Raw genomic sequence first — 25,925 nt, forward strand, 5'->3', positions numbered from 1 at the left:
GTTCAGGTATTTTTTTTTTTTTGTTTTATCCTTCTATCTCAACTATGACGACATTTATTATTTAAAACAAATATTCCCAAAAAATACAAACATGCAATTCATGCTTCTGATTATCATCATAATATTCATTTAAAATAAACAATCACTATTAACATTCTATAAATCAACATACACAACTGGGTACTTGTTTAAACAAACAAGAAAATCGTTTTTTCCTTTTTTTTAAAAAAAATTTGTTTTATTAAACAAAAATGATGATAATTAAAATCATTAATAAACAATACGATTCCAATGTTTAAATGTAGAAAATCGATTACTAAGAATAAATAATATTGGTGAATAGCTCATTATAACTAACCATTCAATGATAATACCAAAACAATATAAATAATAACTTGGTGAATCATTGGGCCAATATAAACGTTGTTCCATTTTAAACCAATCAAATAATGATCCATTCAGCCATAATGAACAAACAAATATGCTTGCTGCTAATGGCCAACCAATTGCTACCGTATATGTAATGATTGTTAATAAAACCGAACGTCGTTCAATCTGATCACATTCATAAAGTTTATCGGCAATAAATTTCTAAAATCAATGAATAGAATAGAAAATATTTACACAAAATTTTAATCAATTTTGTTACTATTTACCTGTGAGAATAAGAATGGTATTGTAGCAAACATAAAAAATGCACCAACACCATGTTCATTAATATGTTCAAAACTATCAAAATTTCCCATTATCATAAAACCAATCGAGCTTAGAATAGCATATTTAAATGATTGATAATTTTTTTCATTTAAAATTCTGATCATTTCTGGATTGTTAACTTTATGATTTTTTGATTCGGGAATTATTTCCTTTATATAATAATCAATTTGTTTACAACGAAGATACATAGTGAATGCAAACAAAATGGTAATCAAATCCATTGATTGTGAAAAATAACCGGATACTGGTGATGATGCACCAACATCACTGACCAACCAAAATACTGGATAACCTTGTACGAATGATGTTACTAAATAACTGTTGTTGTAGAATAATTGAATCAATAATAAAAAAATAAAGTAAATCATCAAAATGAAAAGGATATTGAATACTTACCATAATATCAATGTTAAAAACAATATTAAACCACCAAAAAATGGAAATATCCATAAATTTGGTTCAAATTGTCGAATAAAATGTTCAAAATTTAAAAAATTATTATTTGATTTTTGTTCCATTTTTGTTAGCCAGCTAAATTTTGATATGTAGATTTTTGTATGAAATACGAAAACTTATAAATGATTTTAAAATGCATTTGTATCATTTGGGTACTTGAATTCCTTGTCGTTTCAGATTAACAATCAAATTTTCTTTCTTTCTTTGATTTTACATTCATTCATTCACATGCTTGGCGTTTTTTTTTCTTCTCTTTCATTTATCAGTTTGACTGATAAGACATTCGGTACGCACAAAAAAAAATGATAATACATTGAGGAAGCAATGGCGAATATTCAAATCGACAAACAAACAAACAACATTGTTAATCAATCATCAAAAAAAAATTAAAAAAAAATAAAAAATACGAAGAAAAAAAAACGAAATTTCCTTTTTCTTTTCCCTGTTTGCATTGTACATTCACATTGGTAAATGGTGCATGCATATGTTTTGATTATCAATTTGATGCAAATGTGTGATTTTTTTTTGTCAAAAATGATAAGAAATTCCCCAAACCACCAAAAAAAAAAAAAAAAAAAAAAAAAAAGACATCAATGCATATCGATCAATCATCAATACAACAATCAATCAATCATTCAAAATCAGAAATTATATTAACCATAAATGACATCAGATAGAATGAATGAATGAATATGTTACAGATTTGATTGTGAAAACAAATTTTTTTAAATTCATTTATTTCATTTCATTTCATTTTAATTTAATTTAATCTAAATCGAAAACATTATTATCATTACAAAATTTGATAATTTTTTTTTTAATAAAAAATAAGATTCCAATGTTTAAATGAACGCATACGATAACTTAAAATAATTAATGCAGGTGAATAGCTCATTATAACTAACCATTCAATAATAACACCAAAACGATATAAATGATAACTTGGTGAATCACTGGTAATCACACATATATAATTTTAAACCCCCTTTTAGTAATTCAGTGTTAAATTTAAAATGATCATCAATAGATGGCGCCAGGTGGTTTGTTAGTTTCCAAAAAATTCAAAAATCAAAAATCTCAAGGTTATTGGACCCTGGCCACACACACACATTTGAACACATTGGAAACCTGTTGATAATAAAAATAAAAAAGATTTCTTTTCCTTCTTTTTTTTCCTTATTTAATGATGACTTAATAAAAAAAAAATTATATAACCATCACCATCATTATTATTATTTAGTGACAAAAAAAAAAAGAAAGGTGACACAAAGTGACAATCAAATAATCCAAATTTTATTTTGTCAATCAACAGTCAAAATTGATCGTTAAAAAAAATGACATTAACAACATACGGAAAGAAAAGAAAAAACACTACAATGAATTTTGTTTGGTTTGGGTTTTAAATACTATACCCACCCTATATATATGAGTTTTTCTGACCTGAACATTTTTTTCAACCTAACCTAACCCAAACCATTCATTAGTTTTCTTTGGTCATCATCATCATCATCAATCTTTGATTATTTCAACATTCGAATATCAACCAATGATAAATGGTATCCACCTTATTCTACTGACTACCATCAACATCCTTTCCGATTCTATAATCATAATCATCATCATCATGATTATGGTTGTGGTGGTCATAATATCATAATCACTGGCTAACATTGGTTTAGTCAAAACAATCTGAGCTGATTGGATTTTAATCACTCAATCAATCACAAATACATATGATACGAATCATATCAAAACATAAACAACAACGCTAAACACTATAATCATCATCATCATATTGGCCAATTGAACTTATTTTTTCTTTTTGGCTATTTCATTTCTTCTGTATACATGAATCTGACCAGAATAACAATCAAAAATGGCCGTAGGGTCGTTGTTTTCGTTTTTGATTTTGAAAAAATTTCGATTAGCAAAAATCAAAAGAAGAAGAGAAAGAAGAAAGAAAAAAAATTCAGTCAATGAAAACGAAAATGTCTTAATCACACAGACACTAATGGAAGAAACTAAAAGAAACCAAACCAAAATTGAACTGACATTCCATGTTTGGCTTTTTTCTCTTCAACTGATATTTTACTGAAGGGAGATTTTGAACAGCAGAAAAAATAATTTTGATTTTTTGATTTTTTGTCGATAAAATTGTTCTGGGTGATCATATAATATGGTGATGGACATTTTGAATGATGTCACAATTTTTTATTTGGTGTTTTTCAAAATGTGTGTGACAGAAAGGCGACCCAATGATGATCGTATGATCGAGATAAGGTATGTTTTGATGATGGACCCATCTATGATCATCACCACTATCATCATCATCATCATCATTTTGATATGATGATGTGACATTTTGCTGCTGTTGTTTTGGTTGATTGGAAAAAGAAAAATTTCCAATCTTCAATATTGACAATCAGGTGTCTTGGCCAAAAACCTGCCTGTCATTTTCAAAAAAATTTTAAATTACATTACGGCCATCGCATCATCATCATCATCATCCGGGATGCAAAATTAAAATTAAGAAAAACAAGAATCAAGCCAGCCAGCAGGGAAAAAAACCATAGGAATTCTAATTGCTAATTGATCATAAGGTGTTTTTGTTTGTCGGCAAATCTTTGTTGTTGTTTCTTTCTCGTTTTTCAAACGATGATATAATTTTTCATCACATTCTCAAAACGAAACAAAACTATAAATGGAAACAGTCAGTTAATAGAAAAAACTTTAATTAAGTTTTCACCTGAAATTTTTTTTTTGTTTTTTCTTCTACCAAATTTAGACTTACTAACCAGCCATGCTGCTCTGGTTTCCGCCATGATAATGATTGAAAAGAATTCAAACTTTCTTTCTTTTTTGATTTTTGTTTTGGTTCGGACATACACATACATACAGGTGACATGTGATCCACCATAAAACATTGGAAAAAAAACCTATGTAAAACACTATACATGATGATGATATTGGTGGTGATATTATTGGTCATAAATTATATGGACAAGGTTTTTTTTAAAATAAAAAAAAATTAGATTGAGACGTCAAACTTGACATTGGGGAAAAAAAGACGATGATTTTTTTGTTGTTGTTGGAAAATGTGATGCACCTTTTCGTTTTAAATTACTTACCTTTTTCAGTAGATTTTTCATCAGTCAGTCTTTTACCAGGAGAAGTTGAAAGTCTGTAGGTAAGAAAATCATGAAACATGTTTCGCTTCGATAATGATGATCTCATGATTGGAATTTCTTTTTTTTTCTGCTGTAAAAAATTCGTGAATCTTGTTGTTTTGGTTTTTTGATTTTTGGTCATGGTCATTGATGATGATGATGATGATGATATTCAGCATCTCTTCCCACCACCAAAAGAACAAAAGAACAAAAAAAAATCCAAGGCTATTTCTACAACAACAACAACAACAGATAGATAATGGTTTGAATTTCCTATTTTTCTTCTGAAAAAAAAACACAGAATTCCATTTTGATTACACAATTTCATGGTCAACCATTAATATGTTTTTTTTTGAGTTTTATCGAATTTACACTTGTGTCATGCATACACTACAATTATTTCTGCCCAGAGAAAAGAATGATTGTTGTTATTTTTTGGGTGAAAAATGAATGTCTTCATCTTGGATTATTAGTTTTTTCTTAAAAGAAATTTTTTCAAAAAGAATCTTTTTGTTGCTGGAAAATTTCTTATTCAGTTTTTTTAACACACTGACAAGCAACAGGTGTCCGATGAAGATGAGAATAAAGTTGAAATCATGATGATGATGAACAAACTGAATAACATTTGATGTTTATATAATGATGATGATTATTGTCATATTTGAGAGGATTATTGTCTTGATTCTCACGATCGAAAAATCTGCATTTCATTTGGTTCGAATCAATCAATTTTTTATTATTGTTTTGATCACCTTTTACTTACTTTTACTTAACCCTTAAACACATAAACAGTGCAAAAAAAGCCATTAGCCAACTTTTAGATTGATATCTTTGTTATCGATCGATCGGTCACTAATCGATCATTGTGAATTTTTTTTTTTTTTGAGTTATTAAATGACCATTGGCTAATAATTGCCTTGGATAAGCCAGTGTTAAACCTTTCTTTTTTTTCTTCTTCATCACCTTTTACCTATGACTATTTCCAAAAAAAAAAATCGTTTGACTTTTTACCGACTATATTCATTCATTTTTGCTGTGGATGTCGCGCGCTTATTCAATCGTTATCAATATTTTCTTTTTTTCTTTCTTTCTTTCGAAAATAAAACATGTTAAATTCTCGATAAGCGGCTTTTCTTTCGCATTCCATTCGAAGAACCTCGAACCATTATTATCAATGATTATTTTCAATGATAATGGTTCGAAGTTTCCAATTGTAGATTTATGATTCACAATCGATCGATCTGGTCAGTTTGGTTCAATCATCCATTAGGGAATTGTTGTTTGCTTTACTTTAGGGTCCCTCTCTCTTTCATTCATTAATGTTGGTGTTTGAAAGAAAAAATGTCTTTTACTCAACGAACAATAAAGTTCTGGTCGATTGGCCCGAATGAATGTGAATTTGATTTGTCTTTTCTCGATTTTTTTTTTTTGGCTAGTGTGAACACACGCTTAATTCCAGTAAAAAAAACAACTATTTTGACCCGAATGACCACCATCATTCACTGTTGGTCAACCATCATAATCAACGGAAAAAATTCCGAGAATAATTTTTTGAATTTGATTCAAAAATTGCGAAAAATAACTTCTTCTTTTTCAAAAGAATCATTCTATTTTTATAATTGACCTACTACACACAGACAGACAGACAGAGCCAAAAATGAATGTTTGAAATGAAATGAAATTTGGCAGAAAGAAAGAATTTTCTTCGCTTTGGAAGAAAAACACTGAGATGATGATGAAAATAATGATGACCATCATCATCTAAATCAAAATGACATGACTTGAATGTTTTTTCATTGGTTGTTTGATTGGTTGGTTGGTTGAATGAATGATATCGATGCTCGAGCTGAAAATATACAAAATACACGCCATCATCGTTGTAGTCGCTGGAAAGATTTATGAGATTATTGTTGTTGTTGTTGATGGTAGAAAAAATATTCATATTTTCAATCAATAACAATTTTCCAAAATCGATATGATTGCTGCTGCTGAACTACACGATCAAAAAAATTGTCTGTGTTTGTGATGTAAACGATGATGACATACCACGCCATTGATTAATGGATATTTGTTTATTCTGTGGATGAAATATCCAGCTGCTAGAAAAATGATGATGATGATCATCATAAGGATGATGGTGGCCATCAACATGAATGATCGTCATCATTTTGAAGAAAAAAGAATTTGGTTTTTTTGGTTTTTGATGAGAACAAAAAAAACTGGACTATTATTTTTGAATTGAAATGGGGAAAAAAAAGTTTTGATTTTTGATTTTTGTTTATGATTACACTATGATTGAATTGCTTTACGCATTTTATCAAACATTTCTTTAATATTCATACGTAAAAATTTCCATGGTTCATATTGTGGATCATTTTGTATGATACGATTTTCAATAACATCCATAACTCTAACTAATTGTCCATTTACTGATACTTTATGTATTGCATTTAATTTTTCTTCCGGTTGTTTTATTGTTTTCATTTCTAATTCTTCAACAACTTGACCAACATCTGGTACTGTATATTGTAAACGTTTTAATTGCATTTTTTCTTGTAATGCCATACGTATTATATCGGCTAATTGTTGTTTACCAACTGCCATTATAGCAGCTTTTTGTTTTTTATTTAAATTTGCACTCATTAGTATCTATTCAATAATAACTTTTCGAGCTTACAAAAAAAAAGTTTTTCTACCCAAAAAAATTCACATGTTCCAACTAGTTTTAAATCATTTTTGATGTTCGAGAAAAAAAAGTTTAAAAATTCAAAAATTAGATCGACATTGTTATTCATTTGTCGAATGATTTTCAGATTTTTTTTTGCAATTGAACAATAGTGTAGTGAGAGAGAATTATTGTTTGGTCAAAAAAAAAAAAAAACAGTTGAACAAAAAGTTAACAATGTGAATGAGATTTGTTGACCATAACATAGGGTCCTGTAGCTAAAAAAAAGAAAGAAAGAAATTCCCTTCATAGAAAACATTTTTTTTGATGTCTTAATCATCTTAGGGTTAAGTTTAGGTAAGGGTTCCCAATTTTTTCCTCTTTTCAAAAAAGAAAAACATGAAAAACGATTTGTCTATGTGACGTTTTTTCTTTTATTTTCTTTTGTTGTTGTTATTATTGTTGATTATTCAACAATCCACCAGCCGACCATAATGTTCAAGATAACAAATGTTATTTCGATTGAATCCTAAAGAAGAAAACGAAAAAACAGTTAATGAATAACAAAAAATATGCGCGCTCAATTCAAATTTTACTCAATTCTCTGTTCTGCGAAACGGTTTTTCCAATTTTATTTTGTTTTCTACTCTGTGTGACCATAAAGTTCGCTTTTTTCAACATTGAGAAAACCATTAAAGCAGTTTTTATTCAATGTAAAAACATGTGGAAAACTTGCTTGCTTTTTATTTTTGGAAAGCAACCAACTAACTAAATAACAAAACGAAACGAAAAGAAAAAGTCGATATAAATTATGATCCATTTCGAATCTGATTCGACTGACTAACTGCTTTTTTTAAAAAAAAGAAACTAACAAACTTTGAATGAGAAAAGTTGATGAAAATCAACTTTGACATCATCATTCGAGACTATTTTCAAGAAATCTTTTCTCAATGGCCACATCTTAAAAACCTACGAGTATTATGTTCATGTTTCTCATAGATTCAAGATTCGAGAATAGTTTTTCGTTTCTTTCACTGCTAAACATGATGAAAAACATATGGTAAAATCAAAACAACAAGTGCATCTTATCCACAGAAAAGATTAACATTTTCTTGTTTCTTTCATCAATGAAAACTTTATTCATTCATTCATTCATTCATTCATGAAGTTGGTTTTCATCGAGTTTTTCATTCAATTCAAACAGATTTTAATTGAAAAATTGTTTCAAAAAAAAAAATTTTGTTTACTTTTTGTTTGTTTGTTTGTTTGACTAAACTAACGAAAATTTTGTATCCATTTCGCGGGTCATTTTTCGATAAACATGCATCACCGCCAATGCGAAAATCTGGATAAAATTTTTCCAAAGAAAGCGAGCGAGAACATCGATCTGTGTTTACATGTAATTAAAGAAAAACATTCAGCCATCAGCCAACCTCAATATTTGAAAAAAAATTGTTTAAAAAACTTGAGAAACGATCTACATTTTGGAAATTTGAGAATCCATGATGGATAATTAATCAGGATTTTAACGCGAAAAAAATCCTGATTAATGAATTCTCTGGAATTTTTTTGACCAGGATGGGCCAAGACACACACACACACACCAGATAGATAAGCGCCTACGCTTGGACAACCTCACCATCGATATTAACAAACAAACAAACAAACAATAAACAATCAACCAAACAGACAATGGACATTTCTGAATTTCAATGGCGATTTTCCGAATTTTATTTAGGCGTTTTCAACGTTTTTTTTTGTTGCAATCACTGCGTATATAATAAGAATCATCATTATCATTTGTATTGTCGATGATCTAAATTATCTTACAATCCGTCACACAATCCACAATGGTCAAATTCAGGTTGATGTAAAAAAAAATTATCCTCGCTCGCGCGCGCAATCGGTAAAATGGATGAATTTCAATTCAATCCACATCCAATCTCTATATATTCATCCATCCATGGATTGCACAACAACAGTTCCCGCAACCAGAAAAAAACGAAAAAAAACATAGAGAAAAAGATGAAAATGAAAAACTTGAATGATAATTCAATTCGTTGTGTGTGGTCTTTGATGAATCTCTCTCTCTCTCTATGTGTTTCTATGTGTTTTTTCTCCACATTTAATCATCCATCCATCTTTCAATGCTGTTTTTTTCTTGATTCGGTTTCGTTTCGTTGTTTTTTTCGCACTGTGCGCGTAATACCTCTCTCTCTCTCTATGCCTATATAATATTTGATGCGATTAAACTGATGAATGGAATGACTGATGGATGGATGGTTCATCAATTGATGAGGATGATGTTTTTTTTACCATGTATTTTGTATCTGAAATGAGAAATGAATGGATGCAATTTGTTCAAGCCCAAATTATTATTGAATTGAATTGAATTGAATTTTTTGGGAAAAAGAAAAAATTCAAATCCATCAAATTTTTTTCCATCATTTTGATGATGCAAATGCCAAAAAAAGCAAATGAAAAACCAGAACAGAAATGAAAAGAAAAATGATCCGTCCAATCCATTTCTATTATAAAACTATAGCAGCTACCGTGGTGGTCTTTGGTTGATCGATGTTTTTTTTTTGCTTCCAAATCAAGATGATGATAATAATCTTATGATAAAATCCGTAAGAGAGATGGATATGTCTTTATCAAACATGACATTTTTTTTTCGTTCTTACAAAGGTGTTAAATAACTCTTTTTTTCTTTTCACTACGAATGTAATTGAAAATCAGACACCTTTTTTCTGATTTTTTCAGGTGGGCCACAAGAATGGCACACGACCAAAAAAAAAAAAAAAAAAAAAAAATTACATGACGATGCAACAGGTGTGTGTGTGCTTGATTATGATGATGATGAAGCGAAAAAAAACCGAATATATCACCTTACCTTCATGCCACCAACTTTGGCCAAATGCAAAAAAGGTCAAGGATAAGTTCCAAGTATAAAAAGATTATAGGAATTTTGTTTTTTGCTTTTGGAAAATTTTATTTACAATCAAAAAAAGAAGTTTTTTTTTGTCATTTTGTTTGTCTGCTAATAAATATTATAGAAAATGTAGTAATTTGATATTTACAAAAATAAAAATGATAAATTCATTTCAATGGAGGGTTTTTTCGCGGGAATAGTGCTTGTCTGTTATTAAATTTTCATCTGATAACAAATAAACTACTGATAATCATTATAATAATCATCATTATCATTGTTGTTGTTTGATTGAAAATTTTCGTTGAATAATTTGATTCGATTGAACCACCACCACCACCACGTATTCGATCAAATATTGAATCAATTCGATAACGATGATAATTATGATTATTAACATGATTTTGATTATTATCATCATTTGTTGTCTGTATTCTTTGATGACCAATTGGTTCAATTTGATTATTATTATCCAAATCGATTGGTAATAAACCATCAGATGGATGATGATGTTGATGATGAGAATGATGATGATGATGATTTGAATAACAAATACGTTCGGTAAAATATTTAATACGACGGCATGGAAAATTTTCAGTACCATCACAATAACATGTACGTAATTTCATTGCTTTTTCTTGTCTATCCAATATTGAAAGACTATTATTACAACGATTTGTACATTTATGTCCTTGAAATAATTGATGACAATTTTGTTCATAATATTCTAATGCTGTACGACATGGTTGATCAGTAATACAAATCCAACGTGCAATTGAACATGATACAATTGTATCCGATTTAATAGCCGACCATACTGGTTTTCTACAAATTTCTAAACGTGATTTTGATAATTCACAATATTTATTATTATTACAATCACAATTCATTAATTCTTTTCCTTCATCGGTTGATATTAAACCAATTAATGCATGTTTACAACGTGATTCACATGTTTGTGTACGGCCAGCAATTAAATCAATACATTCCATCATATAACTTTGTAATGCAAATCCACAGCCATTTCTATTAGTTAATGGAAAAAATAAAAAATCCAAATGAGAAAACAAAAAAGAAAGATGTGATTTAATTCAATTATACACATTACAGTCATTCTAAATCTTTGTTATTTGCATTTATTATTTGCTGTTGTCAATGTAAATATTTAAAATGAAGAAACCTATCGAACGTGAAATTAGAAACAAAAACAACAACAACAACGATAATAAAAAAAATCAAGAACAAACAAAAAACAAACAAAACAAACATGGATGATTTGCCGACAGGTCAGAGATCATCATTTCATTTTATTTTATTTGATTGTTTGACCCGAAAAAGAAAGAAAATTGTAGCAAAACAAAAAATCAATCAATCGGTTGTTGTTTTCGTTGTTGTTAAGGTCGTGTTCGGGTAATAAAAAATCAACATTCGATCCTATTTCGACAAAATGGTGGTGTGATGTTGACATTTGACACAAGCAAGCAAAAACAAACAACGAATTTTGTTTCAATTTTTTATATGATTTTTTTTTCTCTCGATTCAAAATCCAAACAAAACAAACCAAATTCATTTTGTTTTCGGTTTTTCAAATCGATTAGCAAATGTTGTTAATCGTTGTAGACAATGTTTTTCTTGATTGATTCAAAATTATTAATCTTACCTTAATGCACAATCGATACGTGCTTTTTCACAAACAACTGATGCATCAATAAATGCTGATGATGAATAATTTAAAATGATTATTAATAATGTACATAGATATCGATATAATGATGATCCATGATGATGATTAACCGGTAATAACATTGTTATTAATGATGACATTTTCTATGATAATTTCAGTCAAAAAAATGGTTCGTGATGATTATTTTGTTATGGTTGTTTTTGATCGTCGATAGTACCAAAATTCGTTACATTATTATTATTATTATCCTTATCAACGAAAATGAAGACATCAAACAAACGAGCAACAAGAAGTAAAAAAAATCAACAAACAAACACGGATTTTGGATTTTTTCAGGTTGACATGTGAACACAGCACGATAAACAAGAAACTGTTCAACTGTTGACTGACTGAATGATGGTCTTCGGACAAGCAAATCGATGATAATGATGATGATGATGATCAAGAAAAAAAAATACTGAAAGAAATCATTCGATTTTCAAACCAAACTGAACAACACCGAATATTGTTTGGCTGCTTGGCTTTTTTTTTACCATGAAGACAACGAAGACAACGATGATGATGATGAAAATCAAAATAGAAACAGGTCCTATCTTTGAACAACAACAACAACCACGATGATGACGACGACCATTACCACCACCATTATCTTCTTTCTTTCTTTTTTTGTTGCTTCATCGAAAAAAAAATGGTAAACGAATCTTCGAACATTCGAAAAGAGGGAGGTGGAGCCTCAGAATGGGAGGTATCGTTGATCATTGATGATCATGGTGAATATCGGCCTAGTTCGGTCGGTCGGTTGAAGATCGACTTTTTTCACTGAATTCGAATGTTTTTTTTTGACTTTTTTTTCCATTCGAACACCACCACCACCAACAAAAAAAATCGGATCAAAAATTTTAATAAGTTTAGAAAATCAAAATCAAAATTAAGACATTCAAAAACAAAACGAAAGCTATGTAGATTTATGGATCATGATTATCATTGGATTTTCTCTTCTTTTTTTTGGATCCATTGATGGCCACTCATCTATTTCATTGATTGGACTGCTGCTGTGATTACATTTTAGTTTAATTTAGTTTAGTTTTGCGTGATTGTTGCCCATATTCTTCTTCTACGAAACTAAACTAAAAAAGCAGTGAAATAAGAGATTTCGATATGAAAAAAAACGGTGTAAATTACATATGAACATATAGACAAGAGCAGCCAGACAAAATCATCATCATCATCATCATCATGGTCAAGCAATCATACAGACATTGACGACGACGACGACGTGCCCAGATGGTCATCATCATCAGTCTTTTTTTTTTTGTCCGAAATTCAATGAAAAAAAAACCTAGTTTCTGCTGTTTTAGCCATACTTATTGTTTCTGTGTAAAAAAAAAAAAATTTGGCGCGCAATAAACCTAACCTAACCTAACCAAAAAAATAAAAAATAAAGTTGTCAGAAAGAATCTGTTGATGATTTTTTTCCTTATTTATATTCACCATATATACACAGACGGTAAAGTTTTCTTTTTGTTTATTTCAATTGCATTTTTTCATTTTTTTTATTGAAGGTCACATGTCACTATTATTTGCATGTAAAGTGAGTTTTAGGGTAAGGTGATTGTATAACATAACATAAAAATCGGTATCAATGAATGAAATCTATCTATCTGTATATTGGTCATTGTGTTCATTCATTTCATATAATGATTATAATGATTGATTGATTGATCGATCGATATCATGCTTTACCACTTTTTCGTTTGTCAATGTCCAATTTTCAAAAATTGATTTTCTTTCCATTCATCTTCGATAATTAACAATGATATCGCTGGAGCCATCTGACGATTTTGTATTTAAATAAATATTACAGTCCAAATTATAAATAACAGATGGAGCCAAATGAATAATTTTTAACCAAAAAAAAAATAATAATAAAGAGATCAGAATAATCCTCGAACCAACATTCGAAAAACAAAACCAGAAATAAAAAACCATGCCGTTATGCTTAGACAATCTGTTGAAAAAAAATGAAAACAAAATAACATTAATGAATGAAATTGATAAAGGCAAATGTAATTAATGTACTTGAATGACCGGTTGAAAATGATAATAAAGGACCTAATGGATAGAATAAATCAATGGAATGATGATCATTATCAAAAATAAGTACTGGTTGTCCATGATATGTCCAATGAATAGTTAAAAATGCAATAGCAGATATTCCATATGAAATAGCATACAATATGATTCGAGTTTTTGTTTGATAAATAAATTGTCGATTATCTATGAAATTAAATTCAAACAAATTAACATTACTATCATCATTCTATTTCATTAATCATAACTTACTTTTATTCTTTAATTCATCCGTTATTTTTAATAATTTTCTTTGTATTTTTGAATATTTAGCAAATTCATCGGTCATATTTATTGAACCAAGTTCTTCTTTCAAATCGGATGCCTGTCTTTTTAATGATTGTTCCATTTGACTATCCCATGTTAATAGGCTTAATAGCTGATTGAATAATGATAAACAAAACAAACAATTTCAATTTAAAACGTATTCTTTTTTTTGTATGTCAATCACTTACCAACGATACAATGGTCGGTATGAATGCACTAAATAAACTTGCCGAAGTGACTAGATAGAATAGCAAAAGATTCGTTTCGTTTATATTCGATTCGATTTTCGGTGATAATCCATCATTATCATCATCAACATTTGTCATTATTGTATCCATTTTTTTCTTCTTTTTTTTTCCTTTCGATGTTATTGTGGTGAAATTTGGAACTTTAACAAAAAAAAATTAACATTCGAAAAAAAAACTCATCAAATAAAAAACATATGGCCTTATTTTTTTTCAAGGGAAACATTCATAAACGACAGGACCGAATGAAGAAAAAAAAATGTTTCGAAATTTGAATTATTTTTTTTAAAAAATTTAAAATTTCAATTTTCATTTCCATTTTTTTTTCTGCAAACATAATTATGATTGCTAAACATTAATTTTTTTGTTATTCAAAAAAAAAAAAAAAAATCATTTCATCTCCGATTTTTCAAAAGCGAATCTAATCGATTTTTTTTCTAAAAGTCATACACAAAAAAAAACAAATATACAAAAGTTTTGCAAGATTAAAGAGAGATTAAGACATTTGATCCTGGAACATTGATGATGATGATGATGAAAAGATAAATATGAAACATCTTCCTTTTTTTTTCTCTCTTTTTACATGGAAAATTTAGCAACCACAATAATGACAACAACAACGACGACGACAATAATGACATTTTTTTTTGTCGCAATAGCACCCATAATGATCATTATAAAATGATGATGACAAAATTGATTTTTATGATGATTTCTTATGAAATAATGTTTGGAATCAATAAAAATCAATGACATTCGGATGGAACATTGTAATTGAAAGATGTACCTTTGTACACCTTGATAATCATAATTATCTCTTTGATTTTAATTATATAAAAAAAATACTTGGCTTAATGAGGATAATTAAAGATTTTAGAGATTTTTATCATTAAAAAAATCCGGATTCTTTTAATATTTTAAAAAGAATGTAAATCCATCATACGACATTTTTTTTCGAATGAAAAAAAAGGCCAAAGGCCATTCGAACAAGAATTCGAATTCGAATCCAAAAAAAAAAAAAACAAGTTTTCTGCTACTATACCACTACCACTATCCGAATATAAACAAAAAAAAATCCTATTCAGGTAGTGGTCCAAGATACCAAGATCGAAGGTATTCTAACCACTACCACCACCACCACCACAACCACCATCGATTCGGGATCATGCTTCTTGTTCACAAATCTCGTTCGATTCGGCTGTCTGTCTGTTTGAGATATATCCTCTTTTTCTCTCCCTCTCTCTCCTCGCTAGCTGGGCCAACAAAAATAATAACAAGATTTCGATCGAATACAGCACTCGAACATTTTTGGCTTAGCTCAATTTTTTGAAGTTTTCTTCTTTTTTTTTTGCTTTTTTACGAACAAATTTTGTTTTTTGCGCCTTTGATCGTCGTCGTCGACGTTTTTTCGATGTGTCTGTTTGTTTGTTGTTTGTTGTTTGTTGTTGTTGTTGTTGTTGTGTGACCTGAGTCAATGAAAAAAACAAAAACAGCAAAAACACAACAAATATCGAACGTCGAATAAAAGATTTTTCATTCAAAGATTCGATTTGATATCATTTGGTGCTGTATATTGTTATTGTGTTTTTGTTTTTTTGACAAAGAATTCAAACTAAACTCTGATCAAAACAACCAATAGAATCCATAGAATTCGGCTGTAGAATCGCAATTCATGCGATTGAATTACGTTTATGCGATATTTATGGTTAATATATAATCCAACAACGCAAAATAGTGTATCTTACAAGTGTTTTTTGTAATTGTCGTCGTCTACATTTTTGCTATGATAATTTTAATAGAGAAAATTTCTCCTTCATCCACCTTCTTTCATCCCAAAAGGGAAATATAAAATCTATTTTTTGTTGTTACCAAATCATTTTGACAAATCATCATCATCATCATTTGACAATGTTATTGTTTTCAAAATAAACCTACCATTCATTCATTCATTTGTTGTTGCTGTTGTATGATTAGAATCAGAATGTGGACGTTATTCACTTCAAAATCATCACCATCTTGTAAAATTCATCAACATGATAATCATCATTATTGTGATCTAAATCCAACAATCAAATTGGTTACTTCAACCATCATGTCCAAAAATATCAACAACAACAGCTATATATCCAAATATTCGAATCATCATCCAAATGGCAGAATAATAATTCAATCAAAAAATAATAGTGTTTGGTTATCAATATTGATAACATTAATAATGATTTGTTCATTTGTTCATTATAGAACATTATATTGTTATTGTCGTTCCATTCATCCGATTAATGATAATAATGTAAATATAACAAATTTATATTTATTACAACATCGATCTCAACCAGTATCATCATCAAATGAAAATGATCCATCAATATCATCATCATCATCATTGTTAAATCTACAACAAAATCATCATAATCATCATCGTTCAAAACGATTATTAAGTGATCAATTTGTTGTACAAATTCATGGTGGTGATGAATTAGCTCGTCAATTAGCTAATGATCATGGTTTTACTTATTTAGGACATGTAAGTTTCTTTTTTTTTCAATTGTTTTTTTGGTTAAATTTAATCCAGTTCCGCATATTGTATCAAAAAAAAATTGATTTTATTTTTTCTTAAAAAGGATGTCTGATTAAAGATGTCTGTGTATGTGATAATGGCCATGAATGATCTAATCATGTTACGTGTAGGTCATAAACACAGGTTTTCTTGATTTCTTGAAACGAAAAAAGAAAGAGAAAAATGAATTGAGAACATTGAAAAAAAGATGTATTTGGATGGATGTTTGATAATGATAAATCTATCTAGGTTAATAAATCAAAGTAAAGTAAATCAAAAAGAGAGCAGAAAATGCGTGAATTTTCCTTATTTTTCTGAATTTGACGTTATGTTTTTTGTTTGTGTTTTCTTTTTAAAACACACAACTTGTTATTACATTAGATTGATAAACTTTTATTGTTGTTGTTTAATAAGTAAACAATATCCTAGGATTTCATTGATTGCAATGTTTGTTTTTGTTTTTTGTTTTTGACATCACTATTTAATTAATAAATATGACTCACTTTATAATGATTACCACTTCCGATTGTTTACCTATGTCATTGAACATCATTTGATTCAGATGATTTGGACACCAGTGCAATCTTAAGAAAAAATTACACACATCTGCTACGTTTATCCCATAATTATTTCTCAGTTCATCATCCATAATAAGAAAAGCTGTTAAACCCCATCATTACACACACAATCATTAACATCATTAGCGAGAAAAAGAAATATGTAATTAACAACCACTTTACAATCTGGTCAATTGATTTTTCATTATTGAAAAGAAATTCTAAAAATTTTCTAATTATAATGACCTTGTTTGTCTCAATGTTATTTATAGAATTTTGCCCCTTCTTCTCCATTGAAAAAAACATCTGATTCTTTAGAATGATTTATTTTTGTTTTTGGTTTTTTCTTGTGTTTTTTTTCCAGTTTGACATTTTGCCAAATACTACAAAAAAAACAAACATCCAAATTCCATTGAATTGAATGACAAATCATATGATTTGATAAATTACACATATAGGGTATATGATGATGATAATGATTATTAAAAATGTGCTCTTTACATCCAAATCATACATTTTTTTATATCTTTAGATATCGTTAATAAAACACCATTATGAATGAAAATGGAACATCAAATCGGATTGATTTGGTCGTTTGTTTTTTGTCTAACCAAAAAAACAATATTCGATGATTTTGTGTTGCTAATAATAGCTATTTGGAAAAAAACTTGAAGCTTGTATCTGTCAAATTGGTGAACAAAAAAAAAATTATCTTCAGACTAGGATATTTTTTTTTGTTTTCAAAAAATAAAATTTCCAATAGCCATTCAAATATATTGAAATTTGAAAAAAAACTTATCTCGGTTCTGGTTCGATAGATATACACCAAACCATATATATATCGATATAATCGATATCGACCCATTTTTTTGTTTTTCATCAAAAAAAACATTGATTTGGCACAAGTAAAATGATTGGTGGTGATATTGGTGATTTTACCCGTTCTTATTTTTTTTTATTCAATACTTTTTTTGGGGGATTTTGTTGTTGTTGTTTTTGACAAAATTATTTAGTTGTTATCCCAAAAATAAAAAACATACAGAAAAAACATGTCTTTGTTTATATATGGTATTATCATTGGAAAAAATACTCCAGATTAGAATCATATGATTAAAATCATGTGCTGTGTTTGTGATTTAAAAATAGATAATATTAATTAATTTGATCTTTTGTTTTTTTTACTTTAAAAATTAATTAGATAATCGAAGATTATTATCATTTAATGCATCGAAAAGTTGCAAAAAGATCGGCTGAATTTGTTGATGATGATGGTGAAGAACATTCATTAACATTTCAACAACATCCATCTGTATTATCAATTGAACAGCAACCGATTAATCATCGAACAAAAAGAGATTTCATTTCAAATACACATTTGAATTTGAATGCTGCACATTCAGTATCAAATTCTCATCGTTTAGATATGGTGCCATATTATATGAGACCACCACCACCACAACAACAACAACCACAACCTCCATGTGAAAATAATTTACCATTATTACCATTTCCATTTGATCATAATGAATTTGTTCAAGGTGGTAAACGTGTTAAATTTGATGATCCACAATGGCCACGAATGTGGTATCTAAATCGTGGTAATAATCTTGATATGGATGTTGTTGAAGCATGGGAAAAAAATATCACTGGTAAAGGTGTTGTTGTTACCATTTTAGATGATGGTTTGGAAAAAGATCATCCTGATTTGATAACAAATTATGATCCTGATGCTAGTTATGATGTAAATGGATTTGATTGTGATCCAATGCCTCGTTATGATATTATTGATTCAAATCGTCATGGAACTCGTTGTGCAGGTGAAGTAGCAGCCAATGCTAATAATAGTGTTTGTGCAGTTGGTGTTGCTTTTGATGCAAAAGTTGGTGGTATTCGAATGTTAGATGGTGATGTAACCGATGCTGTTGAAGCTAGATCATTAGGTTATAATCCTCAACATATACACATTTATTCAGCATCATGGGGACCAGATGATGATGGTCGTACAGTAGATGGACCAGGTAAAATGGCCGTAAAAGCATTTGAAAATGGTATCCGTAATGGTCGTGGTGGTAAAGGATCAATTTTTGTTTGGGCATCTGGCAATGGTGGTCGTGAAAAAGATAATTGTAATTGTGATGGCTATACTAATTCCATATGGACATTATCGATTAGTTCGGCAACTGAAAAAGGATCAATACCATGGTATTCGGAAGCATGTTCAGCAACATTAGCCAGTACTTATAGTAGTGGTTCATTTGGTGAACGACAAATTGTCACTACAGATCTTCATCATGGTTGTACATCATCACATACCGGAACATCAGCATCGGCACCATTAGCAGCCGGTATCTGTGCTCTTGCTTTACAGGCAAAGTATGATCTCAAAAAGTATTTTTTTCATGAGAAATCTGAAATTTTATTCCATTTTTTCTAGTAATAATTTAACATGGCGTGATATGCAACATATCGTAGTATTATCAGCGAAACGTAAAAATTTGGAAGGAAATTGGATGGAAAATGGTGCCGGATTAAATGTTAGTCATTGGTTTGGTTATGGTTTAATCAATGCAAGTGCTATGGTTGATTATGCTCGTGAATGGGTACCAGTACCGGAACAAACAAAATGTGTTTTCAACGGTAAAGTTAATGAATTACTTAAAGCCAAGTAAGTTTGATTATGATCCGAATAATAATTTTTTTTTCTCTTACCTTTATCTTGATTAGTATACATTTCCTCTTTCTCTTTTCGATTCAAAGAACTTTCTCTTTTAATCACTTAATTTGTTTTTTTGTTTTTTGTTTTTTATTTGATCCAGGAACACATTATCTTACGCACTGAATGTAAGTATTACTTTTTAATGTGATTTCTTTTTTTTCATTGATTTCATTAAATATCATTACTCTTTATTCGGAATAGGTAACATGTAATGGATTAGCATATATGGAACATGTTCAAGTTGTTGTCGATCTTACAACACCAAAACGAGGTGATATTGAAATTGAAATTCGTTCACCTGCTGGTACAAGATCAACATTATTGACAAAACGACCGAAAGATAATTCAGTTCTTGGTTTTTCAAATTGGCCATTTATGACTGTACATTTTTGGGGTGAATCACCGAATGGTCAATGGACATTGTACATTAATAGTACAGGACGACATAGTATGTAGTTTTTTTTTCATATTTTATCATTTTCTAATGGATATTCTATTTTAATAGATAATACATTGTTACATGGATGGAGATTAATAATGCACGGTACTCGTGAATATCCATTTGGACAATCATATTATCCGAAACGTTCGAAACCACAATTATTGAATGAAAAAAAGACAGTGATGATGAATGAATTTGCTAATAATCAAATTGATATACAACCATCATCACGTTATCCAAATCGTATGATAATGCATAATAATGGCAGTGATGGATTAAGAAATAGATTTTCATGTAAGTCTATTGATCAATGTTTTCCATTTCCTTGATTTCATTCATTCACAAAAATACACACCCCATAAACAATTGCTATTATCATCATAATCTGAATGTTTATAAGTTTTTTCAACAAAAAAAAACCTTTTTTCTTCCCTCCCTGCACTGTTGCTAAACAATACCGTACAATTCGTAAAGATCATTTTTCAACACAAAAATGGTCTTAACACCTTAATCATCTTTATATATCAACCACAACATATCAAATGACATAATACAAACAAATATACTGTGCATGCTTTACCTCTCAACCTCATTTATAATGATTGAATTTGGATTGATATGCATGTTTTAAAATCGTCAATCATATATGGAGATCGCACATTATTGATTATTTTCATTTTCATCAATCTAATCCTTTTTCAATTCAATTTTGTCTACGTTTTCCCATTATATCTCCAGTTTTCAACAACAACAACAATAATAATAATAATAATGATAATGGCCGAATATATAACCATAGTCTGACATCATTGTTCAATAATGGACGTCTAAAAATGAGTGATAATCTGGATCAACAAAATAATGGGCGGCAACATATACCATATAAAAATTTGAAAAAAACGCAATCCAATCAACATTTATTACATGGTCAATCATTACCCGCTTCGTCTGGTTTTGATTCATTATCCTCGTCATCATCATCATCATCATTATCGATTATAATTGAGCTTTATATTGGCTGCCATCTAATAATGATTATTTTATTATCATTATGGCAATGAATATAATTGTGTGCCTTTTTGCTTTCCCGAACGCTTATCGCTGTTCGTTGAACGAAACTTGTGATTTTTTAATTTCCCAAACTTATTCAATTCAATAATGTATGAATTTTTTTCTTTTGATTTGATTATTTTAACTAAGTATTGTATTTAATTGTAGAATTAATAACCTAATCATTTATATGATTTATAATTTTAATTAATTAAAAATTTTAAAAAGAAAACAAAAAATTCAAGAATTTAAAATAGCCAGATGTTCATTAAGTTTGTTGGCCAATAGATCACGACTACGATCATGATGTTTTTTCGTGATGATTGGATATCTGTTTCATTTTGAAATGAACGAATTATATTTTTTCATATTTTTTCCAAATGAATGAACTTACGTTGTAATAAAATCTGAATCAGGTTCAAGTATGAAATCTATTTGGCTAGTAGAAACATTACGAATGGTCAATCTATCTAATATTTGTTCATAATCGGCAATTTTCTAAAATGATCATGATGATGGGGCAAAAAAAATAGCATACTTTTTTTTATTATACTATAAAATCATTAACAAAACTAACCTTGAATTTATCGATTATTTCAATCATTTTTAACGGTTTTTGATGAGCAAAATGCCATAATAAAAATTCACGTGCAGCAATCATTCGTTTCATTATTAATTGTCGACAATCACTATCATGAATTGTATCATATTTATATAGTAAATGACTTTTTATGACCCAATTGCCATCGATTAAATAACAAATACTTTGTAATGTATTCAATAATTTTGAATGATGATCCAAATCGGAATAATAATTATTCGAATGAAATAACAATATCATTTCAGCGAAACGTATCACCTGTACTTTACGCATCAATATTTCTACTTTTAATTCAATCAATTCGATTCGATTTATATCACAAATATTGATTTTATTCAAAAACCAATATGGACAATTGATTAATTCCATAACGGTGTTTTGTTGTGTACGATTACCATTATTATTCATTGAGTTTGATAACATACGCATCGAAGATCGTTGTTGTATACCAACATTTTGATCATATGATGATCGTCTTGCTGGCATCGATGTAAATAATTGTTCGAAAAATTTTCTTACCATTTCTGGATCATTTATTCGTGTTAAAGGCTTATAAAGATGGCTTTTCATTTCGACACTTAATTGATCATGTTTATTACGTGTTGGATGTGGTATTTTGAAACAATCTTCAAAAATCAAATTTTGTGAATCAACAGGATTACTATCACGATTTTTTTCATCCAAATGACTTAATGTATGCATCGAATTGATTGGAATAAAATATGCTTTTCCTGTTTCTCTGGAAAATTTCACTGCATACGATTGGCGACGAAGATTAAGCTGAGATTCTTTGGTAGTAAAAACGGCCTTGGAACAATGATTTTGTTTGGGTGTAATTTTAAGTTCTTTGGAATCGGTTCGAATACTTATATCACAAAATGAAGATGATGATCGATGACGATCATGTTTACCAATCACATTGTCAAGTCCAGCCAATGCAAATGTTTTAATTTTATTATTTGGATCTAATCGAACAATATTATACTGAAATAAACAAATACCAAAAAAATAAAACTTTCAAATTTCAAACATTTTAAACAATAAATAAATTTACCGATGCAATGATAATATCATTATCGTTGTTGTTGTTGACAATCGGTTCTTCTTCTTCTTGATCGATTGGTTCTTTTTTTACCTGATCTTGATTAAGCTGTATCATCGTTGTTGTTGATGATAATTTTGAAAAATTTCTTAACTAAAATTAATCATCATCATCAGAAAAAATCACATGTGATTCGAATTCTTGTTTTTTTTTGTAATTAGTAGTGACATCTATTGCTATCGAATCAAGTTTGATTTGAAAAAATGTCGAACCATATCGCCATATCAATTGACAATATATAATGATATAATTGTAAATCCGCTTATCTTTATATTTTTTAACAAGAATTGTTTTGTTTTTCAGCTCAAGAAGTTGTTTACGAATAACATATTAAAAATTGGATAATATCCAATTATGATCATTACAAGATAATATAGTATTTTAGATGTGCAATAAAAAAAAATGTGAATCTCAGGAATCTTAGATCATCATATTTATCCACAAAAAGAATCATAATGCGATTACGAGGTAAAAAAGAAAAAAAATGTACATTTGAAATGGCAATAATAATCATTGATTTCATTCGAAAACGCTATATGTCTCTCTATTAAAAAATGATTATGATCATGATGATCATGATCATAATCATCACAAAATAAAAAAAAACATTACATCACATGATGTTCTATTTGGTTAAAGATGAAGATAAGATTTTGTTTTTTTAAAAAAAAAATTGACATTTCAACTTTTTTTTTGTTGTTGTTGTCTATTACATTATTCTACCATGGTATATATCCACATCGGGTAAAAAAAAGGGCTGATTTTTTATAATTTTTTTTTCTTTTACTTTCAAAATGTTACGAATCAATAAAAAGCCATTGATGATGATGATCATTATTATTGTGGAACTTGAACGAAACAAATCAATCAATCAATCAATCAATGAATTTTGGATTTTGATTAAATAATTGATTGGTCTTTTTATCGATTACCAGGCCATAAATTGAGAGAGTGAAAGAGATAAAAAAAAGAGAGAGAGAGAAAGAGAGAGAAAAATTTATGGATTTAATGTCAATCATGATCATTGTTAATCAATTGTAAATCAACTGTTTTGACGGTCAGATTGATGGTTGATTGAGTGTTGTTGCGTGTGATTATGATTGTGATATGATGATAATGAATGCGAGCACACGTGTTTTTCTTTGTTCTCTTAAAATCTTTTGCGTTTTTCTCGTCTCTTTTGCGATAAATCTTTTAAAACAGCTCTTTTTAGAGCTAAAGTGATAACCGGAAGCTTTCTGAACATTTTGATACCTGGTTCAACAGTATATCATAAAAATCAACCGAAAAAAGTGAAAAAAATGGCAAGCTCACCAACCACGTTGAGTGAAGCTCTTGATTATTTACGAAAATTGATAAACATTCATGGCAATACAAAAATAACGATCAACGACCATAAAGATAATTTTCAAAAGATAATTACAATTGTGGAAGATGCAACTTCAACATCAAGTGACAAATCTGAAGAAAACGCAAGACTTTCCTCTCTAATCGATCAACAACAAAAAGAACTGGAGAAATCAATCGAAGAGAATGAACAACTGAAAGATCTATCAAATCAGCAACAAAAAGAAATAGTGAATTTAAAAGATGAAATTATTAGAGTCAAAGCTCAAAACTACGACAAAATTATCGGTAAAGCAGTCAATTCCATCGGTACTGTTCAAACATCGAAATCCTATAGTGATATGGTCAAAGCTAACATCTCAGAACAAATCAATTCAACCCGTCGAAGCAACCACGTTGTGATAATCTCACCTAAAGAAGATAGTATATCCAAAGATTCGAACCAAACTGTGGCAATAGCTAAAGAGAAAATCAATATCAAGACAACAATCGACAACGGCTTGAGGATTGAAAAATTCCAGCCAGCCAGCAGTAGAAAATGTATTATAAAATGCAACTCGGAGAAAGATGTTGAAAAGATCTGTGGTATTTTAAAAGACGATGATATGATTCTGGCTAAAAAACCTGTCAAAAAGAACCCGCGCATCATGATCGTCGGTATATCAAAAGACATATCACGAAAAGAAATCGTCGCCTTCATAATAGCTCAAAATCCTAATGTCGCTAGTTTGCTCGAGCAAGACAAAAAAGAATTCATGAAAATAATATTTGACAAAGAAGATAGAGTTGGCACCAAATTTGCTATTCTTGAAACTTCTCCTAAGTTATGGAAGATGATAATCGATGGGAAATATCTATTCATTGGACACAAATCCTGTCATGTCAAAAACAGAATCTCCGTATTGCAATGTTACAACTGTTATAGATTTGGTCACAATGCAGATAACTGTGAAAATCCTACCACCTGTGCAAACTGTTCGGGTAATCATAAAACCGAAGACTGTAAATCTTCCTCTTACAAATGCTGCAACTGTGAACGAGCCAAAACGGCAAACAACAAAAACAACGCTTCTAGTGATATAGTCAACACAACTCATCGAGCTTTCAATGTAAGATGCCCACAATTCCAGAAAGAGATTGCCTCAGCTACTAAATACTATCATTATGGATAAGCCGCTCATTATTTTGTGCCAAAATGTCCAGCATTCCAGAGCAGGCACTCAACAGATAATGATCAACGCAGAGTTGTATAGGAGCCCTGTTCTCTGTATACAGGAGCCCTATACATTCAGT

At 29.3% G+C, this 25,925-nt stretch overlaps 7 protein-coding genes across 12 annotated transcripts; 2 read left to right on the forward strand and 5 right to left on the reverse strand.

Annotated features, from left to right (window-relative positions):
* Window positions 1–246: 246 nt before the first annotated feature.
* LOC113791291 (uncharacterized) lies at window positions 247–1,504 on the reverse strand. The gene is made up of 3 exons (XM_027341051.2): window positions 1,114–1,504; window positions 657–1,035; window positions 247–591 (listed from the first exon to the last, which is right to left on the reverse strand). The coding sequence occupies exons 1-3, from the start codon at window positions 1,233–1,235 to the stop codon at window positions 271–273; spliced, it is 822 nt and encodes a 273-aa protein (XP_027196852.2). The 5' UTR covers window positions 1,236–1,504; the 3' UTR covers window positions 247–270.
* Window positions 1,505–6,543: 5,039 nt separating this feature from the next.
* Window positions 6,544–7,032, reverse strand: LOC113791327 (uncharacterized). The gene has a single exon (XM_027341091.2). The coding sequence runs from the start codon at window positions 6,981–6,983 to the stop codon at window positions 6,630–6,632; it is 354 nt and encodes a 117-aa protein (XP_027196892.1). The 5' UTR covers window positions 6,984–7,032; the 3' UTR covers window positions 6,544–6,629.
* Window positions 7,033–10,025: 2,993 nt separating this feature from the next.
* On the reverse strand, window positions 10,026–12,949 carry LOC113791341 (growth arrest-specific protein 1-like). 3 transcript variants are annotated; one of them, XM_027341109.2, is made up of 2 exons: window positions 11,595–12,949; window positions 10,026–10,960 (listed from the first exon to the last, which is right to left on the reverse strand). In XM_027341109.2, exons 1-2 carry the CDS (start codon window positions 11,756–11,758, stop codon window positions 10,159–10,161), a joined length of 966 nt encoding a protein of 321 aa, XP_027196910.1. In that variant the 5' UTR covers window positions 11,759–12,949; the 3' UTR covers window positions 10,026–10,158. The 3 variants fall into 3 exon arrangements, with proteins under 3 accessions (XP_027196910.1, XP_027196912.1, XP_027196911.1); XM_027341111.2 differs by lacking the exon at window positions 11,595–12,949 and adding an exon at window positions 11,193–11,549; XM_027341110.2 differs by lacking the exon at window positions 11,595–12,949 and adding an exon at window positions 11,038–11,179.
* Window positions 12,950–13,126: 177 nt separating this feature from the next.
* On the reverse strand, window positions 13,127–15,084 carry LOC113791413 (guided entry of tail-anchored proteins factor 1). Of its 2 annotated transcripts, none has more exons than XM_075825262.1 (5): window positions 15,048–15,084; window positions 14,204–14,403; window positions 13,962–14,127; window positions 13,698–13,895; window positions 13,127–13,626 (listed from the first exon to the last, which is right to left on the reverse strand). In XM_075825262.1, exons 1-5 carry the CDS (start codon window positions 15,067–15,069, stop codon window positions 13,553–13,555), a joined length of 660 nt encoding a protein of 219 aa, XP_075681377.1. In that variant the 5' UTR covers window positions 15,070–15,084; the 3' UTR covers window positions 13,127–13,552. The 2 variants fall into 2 exon arrangements, with proteins under 2 accessions (XP_075681377.1, XP_027196993.1); XM_027341192.2 differs by lacking the exon at window positions 15,048–15,084 and adding an exon at window positions 14,731–14,747.
* A 378-nt stretch (window positions 15,085–15,462) lies between these two features.
* On the forward strand, window positions 15,463–22,330 carry LOC113791404 (furin-like protease 1). 3 transcript variants are annotated; one of them, XM_027341182.2, is made up of 7 exons: window positions 15,463–16,784; window positions 18,573–19,747; window positions 19,809–20,039; window positions 20,191–20,215; window positions 20,292–20,538; window positions 20,596–20,826; window positions 21,271–22,330. In XM_027341182.2, the coding sequence occupies exons 1-7, from the start codon at window positions 16,227–16,229 to the stop codon at window positions 21,591–21,593; spliced, it is 2,790 nt and encodes a 929-aa protein (XP_027196983.2). In that variant the 5' UTR covers window positions 15,463–16,226; the 3' UTR covers window positions 21,594–22,330. The 3 variants fall into 3 exon arrangements, with proteins under 3 accessions (XP_027196983.2, XP_075681374.1, XP_075681375.1); XM_075825259.1 differs by lacking the exon at window positions 21,271–22,330 and adding an exon at window positions 21,007–21,195 and having other exon boundaries at window positions 15,465–16,784; XM_075825260.1 differs by lacking the exon at window positions 15,463–16,784 and adding an exon at window positions 18,419–18,442.
* Window positions 21,753–23,484, reverse strand: Polr3E (RNA polymerase III subunit E). The gene is made up of 4 exons (XM_027341185.2): window positions 23,238–23,484; window positions 22,160–23,167; window positions 21,977–22,080; window positions 21,753–21,913 (listed from the first exon to the last, which is right to left on the reverse strand). The coding sequence occupies exons 1-4, from the start codon at window positions 23,340–23,342 to the stop codon at window positions 21,823–21,825; spliced, it is 1,308 nt and encodes a 435-aa protein (XP_027196986.1). The 5' UTR covers window positions 23,343–23,484; the 3' UTR covers window positions 21,753–21,822.
* A 492-nt stretch (window positions 23,485–23,976) lies between these two features.
* LOC142646410 (uncharacterized) lies at window positions 23,977–25,925 on the forward strand. Its single transcript, XM_075825261.1, has one exon. The coding sequence runs from the start codon at window positions 24,587–24,589 to the stop codon at window positions 25,802–25,804; it is 1,218 nt and encodes a 405-aa protein (XP_075681376.1). The 5' UTR covers window positions 23,977–24,586; the 3' UTR covers window positions 25,805–25,925.

Source organism: Dermatophagoides pteronyssinus, unplaced genomic scaffold (assembly GCF_027571235.1).
Source record: "Dermatophagoides pteronyssinus isolate colony J.1.1.1.1 unplaced genomic scaffold, Derpt_VIB-CSIC_2022.12 sq0003, whole genome shotgun sequence".
Classification (NCBI taxonomy): Eukaryota; Metazoa; Arthropoda; class Arachnida; order Sarcoptiformes; family Pyroglyphidae; genus Dermatophagoides; species Dermatophagoides pteronyssinus.

Coding starts and splice junctions, on each gene's coding strand:
- LOC113791291 (XM_027341051.2), bottom strand. CDS start 1,235: ATGGAACAAAAATCAAATAATAATTTTTTAAATTTTGAACATTTTATT. Junction 1,036..1,113: donor TTTTTAACATTGATATTATG/GTAAGTATTCAA, acceptor CTACAACAACAG/TTATTTAGTAACATCATTCG. Junction 592..656: donor TACCATTCTTATTCTCACAG/GTAAATAGTAAC, acceptor CATTGATTTTAG/AAATTTATTGCCGATAAACT.
- LOC113791327 (XM_027341091.2), bottom strand. CDS start 6,983: ATGAGTGCAAATTTAAATAAAAAACAAAAAGCTGCTATAATGGCAGTT.
- LOC113791341 (XM_027341109.2), bottom strand. CDS start 11,758: ATGTCATCATTAATAACAATGTTATTACCGGTTAATCATCATCATGGA. Junction 10,961..11,594: donor CGTATCGATTGTGCATTAAG/GTAAGATTAATA, acceptor ATTAACTAATAG/AAATGGCTGTGGATTTGCAT.
- LOC113791413 (XM_075825262.1), bottom strand. CDS start 15,069: ATGATTATCAAGGTGTACAAAG. Junction 14,404..15,047: donor GATTATCAAGGTGTACAAAG/GTACATCTTTCA, acceptor TTTTTGTTAAAG/TTCCAAATTTCACCACAATA. Junction 14,128..14,203: donor TACCGACCATTGTATCGTTG/GTAAGTGATTGA, acceptor TTATTCAATCAG/CTATTAAGCCTATTAACATG.
- LOC113791404 (XM_027341182.2), top strand. CDS start 16,227: ATGATTAGAATCAGAATGTGGACGTTATTCACTTCAAAATCATCACCA. Junction 20,216..20,291: donor CATTATCTTACGCACTGAAT/GTAAGTATTACT, acceptor TATTCGGAATAG/GTAACATGTAATGGATTAGC. Junction 20,539..20,595: donor TAATAGTACAGGACGACATA/GTATGTAGTTTT, acceptor CTATTTTAATAG/ATAATACATTGTTACATGGA.
- Polr3E (XM_027341185.2), bottom strand. CDS start 23,342: ATGATACAGCTTAATCAAGATCAGGTAAAAAAAGAACCAATCGATCAA. Junction 23,168..23,237: donor ATGATATTATCATTGCATCG/GTAAATTTATTT, acceptor TGTTTATTTCAG/TATAATATTGTTCGATTAGA. Junction 22,081..22,159: donor AAATAATCGATAAATTCAAG/GTTAGTTTTGTT, acceptor TGATCATTTTAG/AAAATTGCCGATTATGAACA.
- LOC142646410 (XM_075825261.1), top strand. CDS start 24,587: ATGGCAAGCTCACCAACCACGTTGAGTGAAGCTCTTGATTATTTACGA.